This window comes from Genypterus blacodes, unplaced genomic scaffold, assembly GCF_046128005.1.
Source record: "Genypterus blacodes isolate CSIRO-AG114 ecotype Tasmania unplaced genomic scaffold, CSIRO-AGI_Gbla_v1 ptg000015l_1, whole genome shotgun sequence".
Lineage (NCBI taxonomy): Eukaryota > Metazoa > Chordata > Actinopteri > Ophidiiformes > Ophidiidae > Genypterus > Genypterus blacodes.
The window spans coordinates 6,267,481-6,290,347 of NW_027466829.1; the positions used below are offsets into that span (position 1 = coordinate 6,267,481).

The 22,867-nt window shown below is 48.0% G+C and overlaps 6 protein-coding genes across 6 annotated transcripts; all 6 read right to left on the bottom strand.

Moving 5' to 3' along the window:
* Positions 1–37: 37 nt before the first annotated feature.
* Positions 38–6,213, bottom strand: rfwd3 (ring finger and WD repeat domain 3). Its single transcript, XM_076140786.1, has 13 exons — positions 6,026–6,213; positions 4,856–5,136; positions 4,503–4,774; positions 4,191–4,246; positions 3,869–4,066; positions 3,691–3,782; positions 3,492–3,606; positions 3,131–3,383; positions 2,861–3,011; positions 2,149–2,325; positions 1,791–2,005; positions 1,450–1,664; positions 38–1,059 (listed from the first exon to the last, which is right to left on the bottom strand). Exons 2-13 carry the CDS (start codon positions 5,131–5,133, stop codon positions 916–918), a joined length of 2,166 nt encoding a protein of 721 aa, XP_075996901.1. The 5' UTR covers positions 5,134–5,136; positions 6,026–6,213; the 3' UTR covers positions 38–915.
* A 3,632-nt stretch (positions 6,214–9,845) lies between these two features.
* LOC142989820 (uncharacterized) lies at positions 9,846–11,938 on the bottom strand. Its single transcript, XM_076139517.1, has 2 exons — positions 11,916–11,938; positions 9,846–11,183 (listed from the first exon to the last, which is right to left on the bottom strand). Exon 2 carries the CDS (start codon positions 11,175–11,177, stop codon positions 10,200–10,202), a length of 978 nt encoding a protein of 325 aa, XP_075995632.1. The 5' UTR covers positions 11,178–11,183; positions 11,916–11,938; the 3' UTR covers positions 9,846–10,199.
* An 867-nt stretch (positions 11,939–12,805) lies between these two features.
* LOC142990738 (transmembrane emp24 domain-containing protein 6-like) lies at positions 12,806–14,617 on the bottom strand. Its single transcript, XM_076140601.1, has 4 exons — positions 14,411–14,617; positions 13,923–14,049; positions 13,531–13,676; positions 12,806–13,050 (listed from the first exon to the last, which is right to left on the bottom strand). Exons 1-4 carry the CDS (start codon positions 14,615–14,617, stop codon positions 12,829–12,831), a joined length of 702 nt encoding a protein of 233 aa, XP_075996716.1. The 3' UTR covers positions 12,806–12,828.
* An 846-nt stretch (positions 14,618–15,463) lies between these two features.
* LOC142989686 (uncharacterized) lies at positions 15,464–17,521 on the bottom strand. The gene is made up of 2 exons (XM_076139331.1): positions 17,499–17,521; positions 15,464–16,766 (listed from the first exon to the last, which is right to left on the bottom strand). Exon 2 carries the CDS (start codon positions 16,758–16,760, stop codon positions 15,891–15,893), a length of 870 nt encoding a protein of 289 aa, XP_075995446.1. The 5' UTR covers positions 16,761–16,766; positions 17,499–17,521; the 3' UTR covers positions 15,464–15,890.
* Positions 17,522–18,411: 890 nt separating this feature from the next.
* LOC142990820 (transmembrane emp24 domain-containing protein 6-like) lies at positions 18,412–20,152 on the bottom strand. The gene is made up of 4 exons (XM_076140698.1): positions 19,952–20,152; positions 19,464–19,590; positions 19,114–19,259; positions 18,412–18,633 (listed from the first exon to the last, which is right to left on the bottom strand). The coding sequence occupies exons 1-4, from the start codon at positions 20,150–20,152 to the stop codon at positions 18,412–18,414; spliced, it is 696 nt and encodes a 231-aa protein (XP_075996813.1).
* Positions 20,153–20,291: 139 nt separating this feature from the next.
* On the bottom strand, positions 20,292–22,259 carry LOC143017115 (transmembrane emp24 domain-containing protein 6-like). Its single transcript, XM_076171756.1, has 4 exons — positions 21,639–22,259; positions 21,282–21,408; positions 21,016–21,191; positions 20,292–20,843 (listed from the first exon to the last, which is right to left on the bottom strand). Exons 1-4 carry the CDS (start codon positions 22,038–22,040, stop codon positions 20,610–20,612), a joined length of 939 nt encoding a protein of 312 aa, XP_076027871.1. The 5' UTR covers positions 22,041–22,259; the 3' UTR covers positions 20,292–20,609.
* Between the last annotated feature and the right edge of the window lie 608 nt (positions 22,260–22,867).

Below are 22,867 nucleotides of genomic sequence, written 5' to 3' on the forward strand. Positions count from 1 at the left end.
GGTAAAATTTTTTCAGTGCTACAGCACAACTCAGTGGACATTCTGGGTAATGGTCTTTATTTCGTTTTGTTTCCTGTTAGCTCTTTATAGTGGTCATTGATATTTTATAAGAAAATGCATAAAAATACCGTCAAACATTTCTGTACTAAACTTAATGAACATAAGCTTGCTGGCGAACAGACCAGTAAAACCTTATTAAAAATAACTCAATATTTATTCACTTTGAAGTCGTACACAAACAGTCTGTAGCAAATACAAATATATACAACTTCCATCTCAAAGAAAACAAGGAAAATAAAGTTTCAGAGAACAGAGTCCTTTGGCACGTGATGTTTAGGTTCAGTGGGAAATAAAAAGGTCAAACAAATATGATGACTCGCACCCGCTGAGGTTTGATCACCACAGTTTGCTTTTCATTATTAAAAAAAAAATGCTAATAAAGGAGCTTGGGCCCCTTAATGGAATGAATGGGAGCAGCATCTGGTTATTAAACTAAGGGGTCAGACACAGTGAGACGTTCAGGTGCTTCCTTTGTTGTCTTACAGATGAATGTTTCTATGAGACTGTGTGGTTAAAAGGTGCCAGAGTGCCTCGGGCTGGAAAACTGGAATGGACACCAGCTGAACCTCGTTGCCAGGACAACATTCCCGCTCAATCTTCCTTTCACTCGCAACGTAAAGTCATCAGTCAAACATCAAGATTTCTCATCAAGCCACCGGGTTGAGTCCAAACGTTTCCAACCTGAAGCCGATCCAGCCCAAGTCTGTTTGTGCGTTTGAACATTCTAGGACTGATGAGAACTTAGCAGCATGAGACGGCAGAGTCCACAATTCCACACCGGCTCTCCTTGCATTCCCGTAAAAAAAGTGTTTTGTGGATTTAAACAGCAGCACGCCGCCGTCGTCCTCGCCACGCTCACTCCCACTTGTAGAGCTTCAGCGTCTTCTCGGTGAGCGAGGCCAGGAAATGATCGCCGTTCACCTCGAATGGGCTGATGTCCAACACCGGGAGGTCAGCCGGAAGCTTCTGGAACAGAGAGCCGCTGCTGGCATCCCAGACCTGAGAGAAAGGAGGAGACAAATTAGGAAGAGGAGGGACGAAGGAGGTGAAGGGAAAAGACGAGGGGAGGAAGAGAAGGGAGCAACGGGTGGAGATAAGGGAGGAAAGATGAGAAGGAGAAAAGGCTGGGAAGGAGAAAGGAAGATGATTTAAAACGGAGGAAGAGGAGGATGAAGGAGTGGAACAAGAGGAAGATAACAAGCTAAAAAGGAGGGCGAGATTATGGAAAAGAGAAAGAGGGGCAGAGAATGGAGGGAGGACGAGGGAAAAGGAGACAGAGGGGAAGAAAAGGGATAAAGAGAGCATGGAAATGCAGAAACAAAAGGGGACCAAGGAGAGGATGGAAGAAAAGCAGAGGAAGAGAGGTCTCTCTCACACACACACACACACCATGGTGGAGTTGGACGCCTCGTCCCCGGCACAGACCAGCGTTCCGCCTCCCTCTGGACTCTTGAACACGGCGTTCTTGGTGAGCAGTTTGCAGGAGGAGCCGGCGCTGAAGGTCTGCACGGGCGAGCAGGAGCAGCCGGGGTGCTGGGTGGAGGCCTGCTGGGGCGCTCGGGTCAGAGCCATCAGGACACAGCGCACAGTCGGGTTAGAGCGTCCTGCAGGGGGCGGAGAGGGACACACACAGGAAACTAAAGCCAACGTCCAGTATTGATTCAATGAATGTGTAAAAAGCAGTAATAGTGAGGCAGGCTGTGGTTAGGTGAGCAGGTGTAGTGCCTCACCTGGCCTGTAGGTGACCAGGCAGTGTCTGCTCTCAGCCTCCACCTGAAAGTCTGTGCAGCCCGCCGTCTCCAGCGGCAGGACGTGCGGCCTGTACGTGCTTCCATCCACCTGCTCCCAGAAACAGGCGCCCTCCAGAGAGCCGGCGATCAGGCCGCCGCACGGGAAGGAGCTGGACGCCGCCCGGGGGACGTAGCACAGAGACACCACGGGACACCTGGGAGGAGTCAGGGCGCTGGGTTGGTATGTCAGACTGAGCACCTGGACTTTGTGTGTGTGTGTGTGTGTGTGTGTGTGTGTGTGTGTGTGTGTGTGTGTGTGTGTGTGTGTGTGTGTGTGTGTGTGTGTGTGTGTGTGTACCGTGAGCGCAGCGGCAGCAGCTCCTGGACGTGTGTGCTGGTGTCTCTGGTGTCGTAGACGAGCACAGAGCCGTTGCGGAGGCCGGCGTAGATGTAGTTGCTGTTGTCCAGACACCAGCAGCAGCTCCACACTGGTTTACCTGCGTTGTACGTCTGGACCACTGTGTTGGTCAGCAGACTGAGACACACACACACACACACACACACACACACACACACACACACACACACACACACACACACACACACACACACACACACACACACACACAATGGAGAGACACTGAGCAAAAACACCAGCTTGACGAGAACCACATAAGAAGAAGAGGGAGGATGAGGAGATGATGAAGATGAGGTCGAAGAAAACAAAACAGGCGAAGTAGGGGTCAAGGTAGGAGAAGGAGACTAAAGAGGGTGACAGAAGGAGAGATGAAAGATGAAAAAGGGAGGCAAAGGAGAGAAAAGTGAAGAAGAAGGACAAGACACTGATGAAGAACATGGAGAAGATGTCCCTCATGCAAAAAACTATTGATGTACAAAGTACGAGTGAAAATCCGGGTTAGGTTCAGTGTTGCTTTAGTGTGTGTGTGTGTGTGTGTGTGTGTGTGTGTGTGTGTGTGTGTGTGTGTGTGTGTGTGTGTGTGTGTGTGTGTGTGTGTGTGTGTGTGTGTGTGTGTGTGTGTGTGTGTGTGTGTGTGTGTGTGTGTGTATACCTGGTGAGTTTGATGGTGTTGTCCAGAGCAGCAGACAGCAGCAGGCTGTCGTTCTGCCTGTTGAAGGACAGCCCTCTGATCTCTTTGCTGTGGATGGGGACGTACTGACTGGCCTTCATGTTCACAGCACTCACCTTCTTCACACCACAACCTGAAACACAACAAAGCACCTCTCTCTAAGTCGCCATGACAACAAAACCTGCATCTCTGTCTACATGCGACCACGACTGAAAGAGTGATGTGATGTCAGCAGACGGCTCAGAGCCTCACCAGGCACCAGGGTGGCGTGGGGCGACGGCTGTGAGGCCAGCAGGCAGCTCAGAGGTTCACAATAGGACAGAACCCTGCAGCCTCCAGTCTGGGTCAGCAGCACCGCTTTAGAGAAGCTGTACTGGGCCGCCCGGGAGCCTGCGGGCCTCTGAGACAGGCCGGAGAGGAGGGAGGACGACACGGAGGAGGAGAAGGAGGAGGAGGACAGAGCCGAGGAGCTTCGGCCAGCCTGGGCCATCAGAGTCTTTAGTTCCTAAAAGAACACAAAGAGGAGGAACATTTGAAGCAGGAGCACAAAAAACATCTGACGTTGTCCTGTGAGCTCCAGCTGAGATGAGAGTTTCTCGGCCGTCTCTTGTACCTGAAGCTCTTGCCGTAGTTTTCCGTTCTCGGAGGAGACGACCTGCAGCTGTAACCTGCACTGAGCCGACTCCAGCTCCGCCCTCCTTCTCAGAGACTGCTCCAGCTCCAGACACCTGCACACACACACACACCACTCTCAGTTCCTGTCCGGTCACAAGAAGCCGAGCCTCAGGATGGTGAGATGAGTGATCACTCGCCTCTTCATGCTCTCCTGCTCAGAGTTATCCAGAGCTCTCAGCTTCGGCGCGTAGAGCAGCACCACGTCAGAGCGCTTGGCTTTCTTGTTGCACTGCAAGTGGACAGGACAAAGGTGAGGTGCATGATGGGACTGAAGGCTGATTGGACGTCCTGGTGAACGGGTGTGACTCTGCTGACCTGTGGGCATTTAGCAGCCTGACCCTGCGCCCTCAGCCAGCGGTCGATGCATGTGAAGCCGAACAGATGGCCGCAGCGCAGGGCGGCCAGCCGGTGCTCGCCTGCCGTCGTCCACGGCTCGAAGCAGATGGTGCAGCTGTCGCCCTCGCCTTCCTCGCCATGAGATGTCTGGAGGCAAGCTGAAGCCGCCGGCGCCGGCTGAAGGTGGAGAGATGGAGAGAGTCAACATGAAGTTTGTTCAGATGAAATGAAAGCTGCCGACTCTGCAGAAAAACCTTCAACCTAAGGATGAAGGACCCAGACAGGTTGGACGTGTCTTTACCTGGACATCCTGGCCCCGGGCCTCTGTCCTCCCAGCAACAGCAGCTGAATTGGAACCTGGGAAAATATGGAAGTAAAGTTAAAACAAACAATAACAACTCATGAATTCATAATAAACTAAACGTCATCCTGCCCTCTGAGGATTGTGACCCAATCTGGATCCACTCTGATTCTGGACTTTGCTCTGAGTTCGTCCCTGTGACCTCGCTCTGCTGACCTCGCCCTGCTGACCCCGCCCTGCTGACCTCGCCCTGCTGACCCCGCCCTGCTGACCTCTCCCTGCCAGCTCTCTAACTGTGACCTGTGAACTCACTGGTTGCACTGGTTTGCTGGGTGGGGGGTCCCTGTGTGGGGGCTCTGATCTGAGCGTTGGTAGGCTGGGCTTGGTTTGCGTTCTCCCCGGAGGCAGACGAACGTTCACCGTCTCGCCCTTCCTCCACCACTTCATCGTCAGACTCGCTGACCTCAGTCGTACTGCCCGACTCCGGGTCGGCCACACTGGCAGCCGGAGCTCGCAGGAGGAAGTCTGGGAATCCTCTAGACGGCACTGCGGTCTGACTGGGGTAGTGGACTCTGAGGCCCTGCCTGCAGAGACAAGGAGGTCAACGCCTGATCGGACCCCAGGAATCATGGATACAGGAAGGAAGTGAGAAAGCGCCTTGGTACCTGACTCTCCTCCGCCTCGCCGCCTGAGTGCCCCGTGAGGACGACACTGCAGCGGTGCCGCTCACCGCCCTCTGACTGAAGGCCCAGGTGGCTGGGAGCCGTGGGGGGGGGCGACGTGCTGCCTGCCCTCCATTATCATTCTCCTCCTCCTCCTCCTCCACTTCTGTGCTGCTGCCAGAGTCTGAGACGGCGTGCGGGTTGCCGTCCTCCACTTGGTCCGCGGGGCTGACAGCCTGGGACCGCCCGCTCCCTGCCTCCTGCACCTCCATGGCCTCCATCCACTCAACAGCACAAAGAGAGGAAGAGCACAGGTAAGTGACTGGTGCTGGGTCCAGGCCAGCTCAGAGGATTACACACACACACACACACACACACACACAGACAGGGGAAACTGTTCAGACTCCAACACAGCGTCCAACTTTAAATAGACCAAAACATGCAGTGAGCCTCAATGTCTCCTCTAGAGAATCATCAGCTCAGACTGTGGGGCAGAAGACTTCACATGAGACCTGAGGACGAGTGGAAGAACATTCCGCGAAACAAGTACTTAGCTAAGTTATTCGTCAGCAAGCTCCACGATCACCGGGCGACAGAACCAGAACCGGCGAGAAGCGAACGAGATATCAAACGGACCGTTTGTTAGCGTTAGCCGCTTGTTCCTTCACCAATTCTACCGTAAGGTGAGACGAGTCACTAGCAAGCCGGAAAGGCGACACGTTTTCCAGGGAAGAACGGAACTCGAGACCGCGGTCAATTAGGCCTCCGAACGAAACGACAACGCTTCCTCCATCCCACATCCTTTTCAGACCGAACCGGAGTCGAATTTCATGCCGTTTGTTGAAAGACAGTTACATCAGCGAAACATCCAGACTTTGACAATTAACTCACATTAATTAATAAACATTAACTTTAGCTCTGGATCACTCTGTCAAATGTAGCGTAGCATTAGCTTTGGTTAGCTAACAGCAGCGGATCTCAGGCTGTCTGCGAGGAGGAACAGCGTTGTTCTCGTTGTATTCTTGTGAAAGGGGACACACGCACCGGACAGATGCCATGATGTTATTATGAAACAGATGCTTTGCTTTGTGTGGATGTAGATGTGTTCGCTGCTCTGCTAATTAGCGAGCTAACTGGCTAAGGGCTCCAGGTTGTCAGCGCCGCGACACTGACCTGCTGGGAGGTTGAATAGCTTCACCGGAGCACCCGGGGCGGCAGCATGGCTCCACACCAGGGGACGCGCTCACCGGGCCTGCGTGCTGCGGGTGTGCGGGTTATTTACAGTTCAGGCGGCGGGTTACCTCTGTCAGTTCGACCGGGACAGGGATCGAATCTCCCCGCGCCAGTTCACTGACCCCGCCCCCCCCCTGCAGCGACGTCACGAGCAAAGAGACCCCGCCTCCCCCGCCGCACAGACGTCACGAGCAAAGAGACCCCGCCCCCCGCACAGACGTCACGAGCAAAGAGACTGCGCCCCCCGCGCAGACGTCACGACCAAAGATGGTGCCATGTTACTGCTGTCATCCTCAGCCTCAGACAAATGTACTTCAATGTGACTCAGTGTTCATTTTCACTGAATCAATGACATCATCATCTTCCAAAAATCAGAATGAGGCTGTCACGTTGTCACATAACGGAACGGATTGCATTGCTCTGAAAGACGACACCATCAAACACAACTGCATCACTTTCCATGACATCAACAACTTACCACCATTCTACAGACATTCTATAAATAACTATGCTCACCTCCATTTCAGATATATTTCAAAGAGCTAAATGTCAGATTCAAGCCCAAGGCTGATCATTCCTGATAAACACAGCCTCACAGCTGGAACCATGGACACTCACACCTGGAACAAATACTTGATATCACAGGTGGTCATCAGAGTATTGAAGAAGGTCACATCCCATGCATATCCAAGGCAAGACACCACTAAGCTGAAATTAATACACAGAGCAGAGATAGCTTCACGGTTGAGGGAGATGATATTTGCAGCATTTCAGTCTAAAGTGCGCAGTGATTTTGCCATTAACCCAGACAGGCGTTCTTTTAAGAGTCTTCATAGTTGTGTGTTTAAGAGCCTGCTTGATGAGTGGGGGTCTCAAGTACTGATCCTGGATGCTTTGTTTTATGATAATCCAGCTTTTAACAGGAAGACTTTGCAGATCTTCATGGGTCACATTATGGCATTTGTGGAAGAGAAGCCTGGCTGTTGTTACCGAACCTTCTGCTGCTACAAAGACGACGGTACCAAACCAGCAGTCCCAGTGGAAGAGTCTGAGGAGGAGGACACCACAAACACCACAGAGGCGGAAACATCTGTCAATACATATGGGTCTGAGGATGCATCCAACTCAGACAATGATGATTAGAGCCCAGTGAGTCTAAAAGATTAAGCAGAGGATCACAATGCTGAGCCAACACTGAATTTCGCACATTAAATAGAATCCACACACACAGAACTGGGTTTTCCCAGCACACCCAGTTCTTTTTAAAATTATTATTATTATTCTTTCTTTTTCGCTTTGCCAGATAAAACTGCGAGACTCTGAGTGCCAGCTACCCTGAGGGGAACCTTGGAGGGAACCAGCTACCATATGGTTGGATTAGTCTATACCCCGGTCAGGACCGCTACGGGCCTCCACCAGAGTCTCCTTTGGCTTCGCCCTGTCCAGGCATAGTTCACCATCTTTGGTGTCCGGTCACACACCCCAGTTCTGTCTGCATCATGCAGTCAACAAGTAAGAAATATCATTTATCATTTTGTGTTGTTAACACTTCACAAACATCGCTAGTTGTTGTTTAAACATAGATTAGATGTTTACAAGTATCCTCCCTATGTCATACCCTCTGTCTCATTCTGATTATAATGATAACAATAATAATGATAATAGACAGAAATATGATTATGTGTAGGTTGATCAGGTCACTGAACAGATGACATCATGATTTCATGAAAAGTCAGACAGAAGGCCATGGTGATGCTGTCACTGGTAATGGAATACTTACGAGAGAAACCAGCTGACATAAAGGAATGGATTGCATGCTCCGAAGAAAGACATCATTAAACACAACGTCCTCACTTCCCATGACATCAACAATCTATTATCGTTCTTTAGACATTCTATAAATAAATACGTTAAAATCCATTTCAGAAATTTTTCAAATAATTGAACAATGAAACATAAAGGATCAAGGACAGTATTACAGGTGGGACCATGAACGGTCACACTTGGAACAGATACATGACATCACAGGTGATCGCCAAAGCTTTACTGGAGGCTTCACCGCATCAGTATCCAAAGGAAGACCTTACTCACATGAGATAAGTTAACAGAGCAAAGATAGCTACACGTTTGAGAGAGATGGTATTGCAGCATCTCAGAAAAGAGTGGACAAGGATTATGTTATTAACCTAGACAGACGTGCTTTAAGAAACTCCACACATGAGTACTTAAGAACCTGTGTGAGACGTGGGCGTCTCAATCACTTGTGATAGATGCGTGAGTGAGTCTCGAGGACAAAGCAGAGGAGCACAATGCTGAGTGAACATTGAATTGTGCATGATTAAAAAAGGAGGACTTTGACTTTGGGCTTTGTACAGGTCTCAGACTGCTTTGGATGACTATCAGACCTTAGGATAAACAGTCAGACCTCAAGAAGAACACAATCAGAACTGTAGAAACATCGTCAGACCTCAGAAAAACACTGTCAGACCACATGACAAACAGTGTCAGACCTCAATTGACAGACTTAACTGCCTCAGACAAACATACTTCAGGAAAAAGTGTTCCTTCCTTCCTTTTCACCCAATCAGTGACATCATCACTTTCCATGATGTCATGAACACTTTAAGGAATGGAGGCTATCGTGATGCTGTCACTGGTAATGGAATACTGGCTAAAGAAACCAGCTGACATTTAAGGTTGCTCTGAGCAACGACATCATCTAACACAACATCATCATTTCCAATGACATCAATGATCTATCATCGTTCTACAGACAATCTATAAATAAATACGCTAAACTCCATTTCAGAAATATTTCGAAAATTTGAACAATGTCAGATTCAAGCCCAAGGCCGAAGATTCCAGATAAACACAGCCTCGCAGCTGGTACCATGGACACTCAGACCTGGAACAAATACATGATATCACAGGTGGTCATCAGAGTATTGAAGAAGGTCTCATCCCATGCATATTCAAAGAAAGACACCACCAAGCTGAAATTAATTCACAGAGCAGCGATAGCTTCACGGTTGACGCAGATGATATTTGCAGCAGTTCAGGCAAAACTGCCCAGTGATTTTGCCATTAACCCAAACAAGAGTGCTTTTAAGGATCTTCATAGTTGTGTGTTTAAGAACCTGCTTGATGATTGGGGGTCTCAAGTAATGATCCTGGATGCCTTGTTTTATGATAATCCAGCTTTTAACAGGATTACTGTGAAGGTGTTTGTACGTCACATTATGGAATATATCCATGAAAAGCCTGGCTGTTGTTACCGAACCTTCTGCTGCTACAAAGAGGACAATGCCAAACCACCGAAGATCTCCGAAGATGTGTCTGCTGAGAGTGCTGAGGAAACAACAAACACATCAGAGCCCGAAACATCTAACATGTCGCCTGAGGAGCCATCGACAGAATAGAGGTGTAGACAGATAAGTCGGCATTCATAGGTTTTTTCCTACAATGTGTGTGTGTGTGTGTGTGTGTGTGTTTTGTTTGATGCAGAGAAATTAAAATTGAACTGAACTCAATCAACATTCAACATGAGTTCCAAAGAGAGCGAGTGCTCCGATATGGGGTAGAGGGATAGAGCTGCACAATCTTTATTATTCCATACCTACTCCAGGTGGCGCTCTTACAGTTGGCCATATGACTTTCGTGAGACAAAGAACAAAGAAAACGAGTAAACAGACAACACACACAGGAAGTCACCAACAAATTCCAAGTGTAATAAATGTGTAATAAGAACATTATAAGCACTGATGTGAGAAGGTACCAGGAAGTTACTGAGATCGTGATCCATGAAAGATACAAATGGGTTTCCGTGTCAAATGTCATAGGAAAACACTTTCTGAGACAATGTTGACTAAATTTAAAAGAGGAGAAGAGTAGTAGGAGCTTTTAGAGGCTTTATTGTTCATTATGTTACATGGATTAATGAAGTGAACACCAATGCTCCAACTCACAAAAACAAATAATCCACAAAACATGACATTTCATAACAGGAAAGTAGTAGTGCCTGCAACTTCGGCAGAAAATATCCAAATACATGGGGATTCAAGGTATGAAGGTACATAAAGACTCCTGCATACCTTGGACAACTTGTCGTCTTGTTTTAAGGAAAATCTGTCCTCAGGCTAGATATGTTTGGATAAATTGCATTTGGCGTTTGGAAAGGCACAGGGGCCTCAGGGCCGGAGGCAGGCATGGCTGTCATCATACTGGGATGTGCCATGGGGGCCATTGGTCTGGGTAAAGGCACCATGGATACATGGCTGGGGAAAGCCATTGGGGCTAATGCACCGTAAGGAGACATCGGGGCCATAGGGATGGTAAAAGGCATGGAGGCTACAGGCATGGGGCAATGAAGAGCCATAGGGGCCAGAGGGCTGTGGAAAGGCAAGAAAGCTGTGGGACTAGAAGCAGTCATAGGGGCCACAGTGCTGGAAGCCATGGGGGCCACAGGGCCGAGGAGAGGCATGGAGGCTGTGGGACTGGATACAGTCATGGGGGCCGCAGTGCTGAGGAGAGGCATGGAGACTCTGCGACTAGCAGCAGTCATAGGAGCCACAGTGCTGGGGAGAGGCACGGAGGCTGGGGGACTGGATACAGTCATAGGGGCTTTAGCTGTGGACACAAGCTGTCCTGGGTTTTGCTCTTCATGAAGTTTTTCTCCAGAAACAGACTTGTAATCTTGAACAGACTCGTACATTTTGCACAGCATGTCTCCCTGCTCGACATGCAGAACTGCAGACAGAACCATGAGGGCTTCACTGAGTTCTTCATTCATTTTGTTGAACTTGTCTCCATGGGAGCCGGACTTCACCAGGCTCTTCATTTTTCCTTTGCTGTCTTGGGTGTATCGGTAGATCAGGTCCCTGGCTGAGTTCAGGGTAATGCAGAGAAGCTGTAGCGTTTGCATGACATGGTCAGAGATTTGTCCCGGCGCCCTCTGTTTGAGTTTCAGTACCAGGTTCTCCAGAGCTTTGACTTTCTGCACGATGCGTTGGCAGCGCTCCTTATTGGCCTTTGCATTTTCAGCCAGGTTGTAGATGGCCTTGGTTAGGCTCACGATGGGATCTATGAAGTCCATGATCAGCTGCAGGGACAGAGAGTCAGTTAGCCTGGAAAAGATTGGAATTAACTCAAAAATGAATAATGGCTACATTGGTTCCACTCATGCTGCATGCCAGTGAATTGACAGCGACATCACGTTGTTCATGCATTTAGACCGGCAGTGCTTTCACCTCAATCTGTCCAGCACACCAGGACATATGCTGCCCACTCACTTCATCTTAACCATGTGGGCTGTTTCCACACTCTGTCTGGCTTCTTTATGGTGGCACATTGTGAGATTGTGTGTGTCTGTTAGTTTGTTTTTTAAAATCTCGCCACTCTTGAGCTTTAATAACATTCGCAGTAAAGGAATGTGCCTAAACAATGACGATGTCTCTGTCCATCAAGTCTTGTTCATCCTGTTTGTCTACTAGTGATGAAGTTTTGTGCGTCGGGCCCACAGGCTGCACTGGTGGGCCTGGTATAATAAGCTATGAAAGTGGGTTTCATTTGTGGACGGACAGAGAAGAGATGGCCATCTGTAAAGCATCTTCCTTCTTCCCGTTCTATCAGGCGCTTTGGTTGAAAATGAGCACATAAACTTCATAAAAGTTGAAGAGTGAAAAACTAATAATAAAACTAATACCATAAATCATTCTAAAATCAATGCAAAACATAAAAACAACAGCATGAAACACACCTGTGTCCCTGTTACACATCTGTAATACCTGTGTGTGTTTGTTATGTTTATAGATAAGGCTTAAAGATGATTTACCTGTGGCTGGGCTGAGCTGATCCAGTTGACTGATTAAAGAGAGTGAAAGTGAAGCTGTACTGTTGTCATCTTTAGCTCCGCCCACTGACGCTCAGGATGCTCAGCCGGTTTTTCCTCAAAGCTTAAAGTCGAGCTCATCTTCGTCTTCCCGCAAATAAAACTTTGGCCACTTTCACGACTTCTTCTTCTACGTGAACCGTCACAATGAGCCCAGTAACACAACACCTTCACACGCAAGACTCTAAACACATCGTCTGTGAGAATGTGTTCATGATGATGACGATTCCGATGATGATGATGATGATGATGGCTTCCAGTTTTAACCCTATTGTTAATATTATCTAACCTTGATCAGGTAAAGTGGCGTCAAAATGAAAATCCTAACCTGTGTGTTGGTCTGTGTTCACCGATGAACTGTGTTTGTATTTGTAGACACATCTTTTGTTTAGTGGCTGTGAGAAGTTATAAAACATTAGATTGGACAAGACAGAGCAAAGTTTTAACAACAAACAGACTAAGCATGTCAGGCTAAGCAATGGAATGTGCTTTCACCCTGGTGTGTCACCTTCCATCACTCTGAGTCACTCTGCACTTAATAATAATAATAATAACCCGTCAGATCACTGTCAGCACTTTCTGTTTGTGCTGTTTACCGTCAGTGCTCACATACTGTACGTGTTCACATGCGTGTTCAAGTGCGTGTTCACATACATTCACTTCTCTGTTATTGTGTTCTTTTATTTAAACTACCACTTCAAAACTCCACGGCCTTCATCATATGTTCTTCTTCTCAGTGTAAAGAGCAAAAATCGACAGCAACAAAACCTTCATCTGAGGGAAACAGAGCTGTGATCTCAGAGAGGAAACCTGAGACCATATGACGTGGATCATGAGAGTCCTCAGGTTGGAGCTGTTAGCATCGCGGCCTGCTCGGGTCTGTGTGGAAGAGTCTTCTCAGGACCAGGACCTGCAGGCACCCAGACAGGACGATGGCCACGCTTTGGGCCGCCGACCACCAGGTGACGTAGTTGAGGTTGGACAGGAGGAGGTAGTGGTCCTTCCCTTTCCTCATACGGGCAAAGTTGTAATGGCGCCACATGTGGAAGATCTGACTCTGCAGCCTCTGAGTGCTTTCCTAAAACACAAAGCAAACAAAGCTTTACAGTGATGTGAGATGGGACAGGAGTTGATGTGGAGGAGCTTTAGAGGCTTTGACATAAGGGCATGGATCCATAAGGGGGTTTCCATCATTTCTCAAATTAAGACCACAACCCAGTTTGTCCACTGAGTGGCGCTGCAGCACCAGACAACGGGAAATGATAGAAGGGAAGGTAGTTACTGTGCTTAGTGAGAGAAAGATCCCTACCCACAGTCAAGATACAAAGACGTTTTTATAGTTTCAGTTTAGTTTCCCAGTCATATTGAACAAACTTTACTGTGGATGTTTCAGATTAAATTGCCGCTCTCCTGATAACAAACATGTATTATATGAGATGCTGACTGCCAGGATGAGTTCGGTAGAACAGGAAATAAAAAGACAAATTTAAATCTATTTTCTAATGTCCTCTGCAGATCCATGATGGACTCCTTCAGTGTGTGAGTGCAGTGAGCTGACCTGGATGCTTGCCAAAGTGCTGTTGAGCCCTCCCTCTTCCTCTCCCTCCTCCTCCTCCTCCTCTTCGTAGATGACGCCGAAGCTCAGAAACACCCGGATACCTCCAAACCTGTTGTTGTGATTCCCGAGACACAGCTGGTAAAAACCTGTGAAGGAAGCAGGCGTGGACGTATGAACACACACCTCACACACCATCACACACACCTGATGAGATGCACGGTGGTGCTGCTGTGTCATGACATCATCTCAGTAGACTCAACACAGCACTTGTTTTGATTTAAAAGTAAAATCCAAATCAAACTCACCCCAAAATTGGCCACGTTACAAAAAAAAAAAAAAGGTTTTTAACAGAGTCACCGGAGTATCAGGTGATGATGTCACACTGAGCTCACCTGTCACCTCGGTGCTGAACTTCATGTGACCAGTGGCCCCGTTCTCTGAGGCGATGTGAGCGCCCCCTGGTGAGCTAACAGTCACAAGCAGCCGCTGGTCTTTGGCCATGCCTGTCAGCCACTGGACCTGCTCACACAAACATGCTCACAAACAAGACGGCACATGTTCCTGTCCCCATGGTGGCGCTATGGGGCCACATGGCAAGATTAGGAAACAATCAGGGCCAGTTGGGACATTGTGTGTGTCTGTGTGTGTCTCTCTAGCGTGAACATTCATTCATCTCTTTAAAGAACTGCTGAAAAAAAGCCATGTGGTCACTTTGTGCCATAAAGCCTAGAACATACATACACATACATACACACAGAACACACAGTACATGTGTTCACACTCAAACTGGCCCCATGAGTCTAAAGGACGGCAGTCACAGGTGTGTGTCCTGCTGCAAACATCTATCAGGGTTACAACCTTCCTCATCAGGTTTCCTCACCATGTATGTCAGGTAGAAGCTTCCACTCTGGTGGGCAAAGTGCCAGAAACACTCCATCCCCCCCGCAGGAACCTCCATGGCAAAATCATACTTATTGGAGCCTCTGAAGACGCCCGGACCGGCCCTGCCGAGGGACGGCTCGGACTTCCTGCACCACGCACAGCAAGCGCTCCACAGCAGCAGCGGCAGCACAGCCGACGCCAACATGGCTTCCTGCTGGGTTTCCTCAAGGTGACGAGGAGGAACCCACTGCTTTCTTCTGTGGGCTCTCAGATATCACGTCCAGGAGAATAATTAACCACAGAAACAAAGTCACACGCCTGATAACACGCCACTGGGACCACAACACAACCTTTATTTTCTTATCCACACAGGAAATTCAACAACTACAAACTTGTCAGAGACTTAAACTCATTAGTTTGTTTGAGTCCAGCTGAAGTTTGAGCTGCAACTTAACACACAACCAGCTGGGGACTGGTGGATTAGGGGACATTTAAGGGACATTAAAAGGAACATATAAGGGACATTTAAGGGACATTTAGGGGACATTTTAGGGACATTAAAAGGAACATTTAAGGGACATTTAGGGGACATTTAAGAGACATTTAAGGGACATTTAAGGAACATGTAAGGGACATGTAAGGGGCATTTAGGGGACGTATGTTTAGGATCATTTCTGACCCTTAATTGTATTTAAGAGATGAAATTAACGCTTTCTCTTGATTCTGCCGTCAGCTGCGCGGCTTCTCTTCCTCAGCGGAGGTCTTGGTGACGAAGAGGCTTTTGAGGAAGAGGAGCTGCAGGTACCCGGAGGTAACGATGAGGAGGCTGAGGGCCGCAGACCACCAGATGATGCAGAGAAATTAAAATTGAACTGAACTCAATCAACATTCAACATGAGTTCCAAAGAGAGCGAGTGCTCCGATATGGGGTAGAGGGATAGAGCTGCACAATCTTTATTATTCCATACCTACTCCAGGTGGCGCTCTTACAGTTGGCCATATGACTTTCGTGAGACTGATATCTGTACAAAGAACAAAGAAAACGAGTAAACAGACAACACACACAGGAAGTCACCAACAAATTCCAAGTGTAATAAATGTGTAATAAGAACATTATAAGCACTGATGTGAGAAGGTACCAGGAAGTTACTGAGATCGTGATCCATGAAAGATACAAATGGGTTCCCGTGTCAAATGTCATAGGAAAACACTTTCTGAGACAATGTTGACTAAATTTAAAAGAGGAGAAGAGTAGTAGGAGCTTTTAGAGGCTTTATTGTTCATTATGTTACATGGATTAATGAAGTGAACACCAATGCTCCAACTCACAAAAACAAATAATCCACAAAAAATGACATTTCATAACAGGAAAGTAGTAGTGCCTGCAACTTCGGCAGAAAATATCCAAATACATGGGGATTCAAGGTATGAAGGTACATGAAGACTCCTGCATACCTTTGACAGCTTGTCGTCTTGTTTTAAGGAAAATCTGTCCTCAGGCTAGATATGTTTGGATAAATTGCATTTGGCGTTTGGAAAGGCACAGGGGCCTCAGGGCCGGAGGCAGGCATGGCTGTCATCATACTGGGATGTGCCATGGGGGCCATTGGTCTGGGTAAAGGCACCATGGATACATGGCTGGGGAAAGCCATTGGGGCTAATGCATCGTAAGGAGACATCGGGGCCATAGGGATGGTAAAAGGCATGGAGGCTACAGGCATGGGGCAATGAAGAGCCATAGGGGCCAGAGGGCTGTGGAAAGGCAAGAAAGCTGTGGGACTAGAAGCAGTCATAGGGGCCACAGTGCTGGAAGCCATGGGGGCCACAGGGCCGAGGAGAGGCATGGAGGCTGTGGGACAGGATACAGTCATAGGGGCTTTAGCTGTGGACACAAGCTGTCCTGGGCTTTGCTCTTCATGAAGTTTTTCTCCAGAAACAGACTTGTAATCTTGAACAGACTCGTACATTTTGCACAGCATGTCTCCCTGCTCGACATGCAGAACTGCAGACAGAACCATGAGGGCTTCACTGAGTTCTTCATTCATTTTGTTGAACTTGTCTCCATGGGAGCCGGACTTCACCAGGCTCTTCATTTTTCCTTTGCTGTCTTGGGTGTATCGGTAGATCAGGTCCCTGGCTGAGTTCAGGGTAATGCAGAGAAGCTGTAGCGTTTGCATGACATGGTCAGAGATTTGTCCCGGCGCCCTCTGTTTGAGTTTCAGTACCAGGTTCTCCAGAGCTTTGACTTTCTGCACGATGCGTTGGCAGCGCTCCTTATTGGCCTTTGCATTTTCAGCCAGGTTGTAGATGGCCTTGGTTAGGCTCACGATGGGATCTATGAAGTCCATGATCAGCTGCAGGGACAGAGAGTCAGTTAGCCTGGAAAAGATTGGAAATAACTCAAAAATGAATAATGGCTACATTGGTTCCACTCATGCTGCATGCCAGTGAATTGACAGCGACATCACGTTGTTCATGCATTTAGACCGACAGTGCTTTCACCTCAATCTGTCCAGCACACCAGGACATATGCTGCCCACTCACTTCATCTTAACCATGTGGGCTGTTTCCACACTCTGTCTGGCTTCTTTATGGTGGCACATTGTGAGATTGTGTGTGTCTGTTAGTTTGTTTTTTAAAATCTCGCCACTCTTGAGCATCAATAACATTCGCAGTAAAGGAATGGGCCTAGACAATGACGATGTCTCTGTGCATCAAGTCTTGTTCATCCTGTTTGTCTACTAGTGATGAAGTTTTGTGCGTCGGGCCCACAGGCTGCACTGGTGGGCCAGGTATAATAAGCTATGAAAGTGGGTTTCATTTGTGGACGGACAGAGAAGAGATGGCCATCTGTAAAGCATCTTCCTTCTTCCCGTTCTATCGGGCGCTTTGGTTGAAAATGAGCACATAAACTTCATAAAAGTTGAAGAGTAAAAAACTAATAATAAAACTAATACCATAAATCATTCTAAAATCAATGCAAAACATAAAAACAACAGCATGAAACACACCTGTGTCCCTGTTACACATCTGTAATACCTGTGTGTGTTTGTTATGTTTATAGATAAGGCTTAAAGATGATTTACCTGTGGCTGGGCTGAGCTGATCCAGTTGACTGATTAAAGAGAGTGAAAGTGAAGCTGTACTGTTGTCATCTTTAGCTCCGCCCACTGACGCTCAGGATGCTCAGCCGGTTTTTACTCAAAGCTTAAAGTCGAGCTCATCTTCGTCTTCCCGCAAATAAAACTTTGGCCACTTTCACGACTTCTTCTTCTACGTGAACCGTCACAATGAGCCCAGTAACACAACACCTTCACACGCAAGACTCTAAACACATCGTCTGTGAGAATGTGTTCATGATGATGACGATTCCGATGATGATGATGATGATGATGGCTTCCAGTTTTAACCCTATTGTTAATATTATCTAACCTTGATCAGGTAAAGTGGCGTCAAAATGAAAATCCTAACCTGTGTGTTGGTCTGTGTTCACCGATGAACTGTGTTTGTATTTGTAGACACATCTTTTGTTTAGTGGCTGTGAGAAGTTATAAAACATTAGATTGGACAAGACAGAGCAAAGTTTTAACAACAAACAGACTAAGCATGTCAGGCTAAGCAATGGAATGTGCTTTCACCCTGGTGTGTCACCTTCCATCACTCTGAGTCACTCTGCACTTAATAATAATAATAATAACCCGTCAGATCACTGTCAGCACTTTCTGTTTGTGCTGTTTACCGTCAGTGCTCACATACTGTACGTGTTCACATGCGTGTTCAAGTGCGTGTTCACATACATTCACTTCTCTGTTATTGTGTTCTTTTATTTAAACTACCACTTCAAAACTCCACGGCCTTCATCATATGTTCTTCTTCTCAGTGTAAAGAGCAAAAATCGACAGCAACAAAACCTTCATCTGAGGGAAACAGAGCTGTGATCTCAGAGAGGAAACCTGAGACCATATCACGTGGATCATGAGAGTCCTCAGATTGGAGCTGTTAGCATCGCGGCCTGCTCGGGTCTGTGTGGAAGAGTCTTCTCAGGACCAGGACCTGCAGGCACCCAGACAGGACGATGGCCACGCTTTGGGCCGCCGACCACCAGGTGACGTAGTTGAGGTTGGACAGGAGGAGGTAGTGGTCCTTCCCTTTCCTCATACGGGCAAAGTTGTAATGGCGCCACATGTGGAAGATCTGACTCTGCAGCCTCTGAGTGCTTTCCTAAAACACAAAGCAAACAAAGCTTTACAGTGATGTGAGATGGGACAGGAGTTGATGTGGAGGAGCTTTAGAGGCTTTGACATAAGGGCATGGATCCATAAGGGGGTTTCCATCATTCCTCAAATTAAGACCACAACCCAGTTTGTCCACTGAGTGGCGCTGCAGCACCAGACAACGGGAAATGATAGAAGGGAGGGTAGTTACTGTGCTTAGTGAGAGAAAGATCCCTACCCACAGTCAAGATACAAAGACGTTTTTATAGTTTCAGTTTAGTTTCCCAGTCATATTGAACAAACTTTACTGTGGATGTTTCAGATTAAATTACCGCTCTCCTGATAACAAACATGTATTATATGAGATGCTGACTGCCAGGATGAGTTCGGTAGAACAGGAAATAAAAAGACAAATTTAAATCTATTTTCTAATGTCCTCTGCAGATCCATGATGGACTCCTTCAGTGTGTGAGTGCAGTGAGCTGACCTGGATGCTTGCCAAAGTGCTGTTGAGCCCTCCCTCTTCCTCTCCCTCCTCCTCCTCCTCCTCTTCGTAGATGACGCCGAAGCTCAGAAACACCCGGATACCTCCAAACCTGTTGTTGTGATTCCCGAGACACAGCTGGTAAAAACCTGTGAAGGAAGCAGGCGTGGACGTATGAACACACACCTCACACACCATCACACACACCTGATGAGATGCACGGTGGTGCTGCTGTGTCATGACATCATCTCAGTAGACTCAACACAGCACTTGTTTTAGCCACGTTACAAAAAAAAAAAAGGTTTTTAACAGAGTCACCGGAGTATCAGGTGATGATGTCACACTGAGCTCACCTGTCACCTCAGTGCTGAACTTCATGTGACCAGTGGCCTCGTTCTCTGAGGCGATGAGAGCGCCCCCTGGTGAGCTAACAGTCACAAGCAGCCGCTGGTCTTTGGCCATGCCTGTCAGCCACTGGACCTGCTCACACAAACATGCTCACAAACAAGACGGCACATGTTCCTGTCCCCATGGTGGCGCTATGGGGCCACATGGCAAGATTCGGAAACAATCAGGGCCAGTTGGGACATTGTGTGTGTCTGTGTGTGTCTCTCTAGCGTGAACTTTCATTCACCCCTGTAAAGAACTGCTGAAAAAAAGCCATGTGGTCACTTTGTGCCATAAAGCCTAGAACATACATACACATACATACACACAGAACACACAGTACATGTGTTCACACTCAAACTGGCCCCATGAGTCTAAAGGACGGCAGTCACAGGTGTGTGTCCTGCTGCAAACATCTATCAGGGTTACAACCTTCCTCATCAGGTTTCCTCACCATGTATGTCAGGTAGAAGCTTCCACTCTGGTGGGCAAAGTGCCAGAAACACTCCATCCCCCCCGCAGGAACCTCCATGGCAAAATCATACTTATTGGACCCTCTGAAGACGCCCGGACCGGCCCCGCCGAGGGACGGCTCGGACTTCCTGCACCACGCACAGCAAGCGCTCCACAGCAGCAGCACAGCCGACGCCAACATGGCTTCCTGCTGGGTTTCCTCAAGGTGACGAGGAGGAACCCGCTGCTTTCTTCTGTGGGCTCTCAGATATCACGTCCAGGAGAATAATTAACCACAGAAACAAAGTCACACGCCTGATAACACGCCACTGGGACCACAACACAACCTTTATTTTCTTATCCACACAGGAAATTCAACAACTACAAACTTGTCAGAGACTTAAACTCATTAGTTTGTTTGAGTCCAGCTGAAGTTTGAGCTGCAACTAAACACACAACCAGCTGGGGACTGGTGGATTAGGGGACATTTAAGGGACATTAAAAGGAACATTTAAGGGACATTTAGGGGACATTTAAGGGACATGTAAGGGACATATAAGGGACATTTAGGGGACATTTAGGGGACGTATGTTTAGGATCATTTCTGACCCTTAACTGTATTTAAGAGATGAAATTAACGCTTTCTCTTGATTCTGCCGTCAGCAGCGCGGCTTCTCTTCCTCAGCGGAGGTCTTGGTGACGAAGAGGCTTTTGAGGAAGAGGAGCTGCAGGTACCCGGAGGTGACGATGAGGAGGCTGAGGGCCGCAGACCACCAGCTGATGTACTGCGAGTTGGAGAGGAGCAGGTAGTAGTCTGCGCTCTTCCTCATGCGTCCAAAGCTGTAGTAGCGAAACACGTGGAAGACGCGATTCTCCACGCGGCGAGTCGCCTCCTGCAACATCACACATCAGAAGTAAGACCATAACCATTACTGTCCTTACTGTCCATTACTACCTTTACACAACGTCAACTGAACATGACCTTACAGTATTTTCCCCTTTAATACCAAATACTACACACACACACACACACACGGAGGCTGGAGGACAGGAAGTGGCCCGTACCTCCATAACACTCAGTGTGTTGTTCAGGTCTTTCCTCACTTCCTCCTTCCTCTTCTTCTCTTCCTCCTTGACCTCCGCCGGGTCCTGGTAGCCGTCGTAGTAAACACCGAAGCTGAGGAAGATCTGCATGACGCCGAAGTGGTTGTGGAAGTTGCTGAAGCACATCTGGTAAAAACCTGAAGGAGCACAGAAGACTGAAGCCAGGCGGGGGGGAACACACACACGCAGCAGGACGCAGACAGACACACATGCGGACAGACAGGTACCTGTTTCCTCAGTCTCAAAGTTGACTGAACCTTTGGCGTCATCAACAGTGGACACCAGCAGACCGTTGGGAGCGTTGACGGTGACGGACAAGTGTCTGTCATGGCCGACGCCCGTCACCCACTGGACCTAGAGAGACAGACAGACAAGGGACAGGAGGAGAGACGTGTACCGAAGCAACCGAGAGAGAGACAGAATCAGGAAGCATCACATTTCCAGTGTGGAGTTTGACCTGCTGGTGGCGCTGGAGGGAGAGTGATGAAGGTTCAGACGGCTCAGATCAGCTTACAGACACCAACATGTTTGAGACTAAACTCAGAGACAGTCAGAGGTTCTCAGTGTGTGTGTCCTCGTCTTACCATGAAGTTCAGGTAGAATCTCTCTCCTCTGTGAGCAAAGTGCCAGAAACATTCCATCCCCGTCGCCGCCAGGACCACAGAGAAGTCATACTGGTCTGCGCCCCAGAACAGCGCCTGGTCGGTGATGTTGGAGTGGGGGTTTGTCACGGGGCCGCCGCTCACCAGGCCAGAGGCCACGGAGACGAGAAGACAGAGGACTGCACACAGCATGGCTGAGAGGAACGTGGCTCTGTGCCTCACACCAGCCGCCTTCACTGCCACAGAAGGAATGATTAACCAGGAGCCAAACGTCTCTGTGGGAACACTGGGACAAAACCACAGCTGCTGCCCGAGAGGCCAAGGCAGCTCCTGCTCCAGCTCCTGATCCAGCTCCTGCTCCAGCTCCTGATCAGTTTCCATCATTCAAAGGTCACTGATTTGATCTCAATTCCTCAAATATCAGATTGTGGCGGCTTGGGTCACTGTTTCTTTAAATCAATATGATGTGTGATGAGTTCATTGATGTCACACCTGATCTGTTGTGCTGTGGATTAAATAAAATGCTAAAATCCTGGAAACATCCTGGAATTTCTTCATTTGTTTTCCCAAATGTTTGTTTTCCTGCATCACACGTGTGGTCAGTCACACAGTGTGTGTGTGTGTGTGTGTGTGTGTGTGTGTGTGTGTGCTGGCATTAACCAAAGAGGGAGAAACGCCAAAAAAAGGGAACTGAAGTGAAAGTTTGTATTTAGCAGCATTTACATGTAGAAGCTCCAGTGGGGTCCTGAAACCTGCACTAGAACACATGATCACACACACACACACACACACACACACACACACACACACACACACACACACACACACACACACACTCAGACACAGCAACAACGCTCACGGGCCACAAATAAAAACACATTTACCTTTGAACCTCAAAAGAATAAAACAAGTCAATGTGTGGCTCCATTTTAGAGGCAAAACCAAAGAAATGTCCAGAATTCAAGTAAAACAAAAATGAAATGAAATGGCCTCAGTTTGCATCCCTTTATCTGTGCAGGCTGGAACGGGAAAGGTGCTCAAAACTGAGTGAGGAGGAGGAGGAGGAGGAAGAGGAGGAGGAGGAGGAAGTCAAAGCCGTCCTGAAGTCTTGTGAAGACAAACATCATTGAGGTCCTGCATCTTGACGCTATGTGTCGGTTTGAATCTTGCTGCACACAAACAAACTATTCCTGCTATACAATCGTTTATGG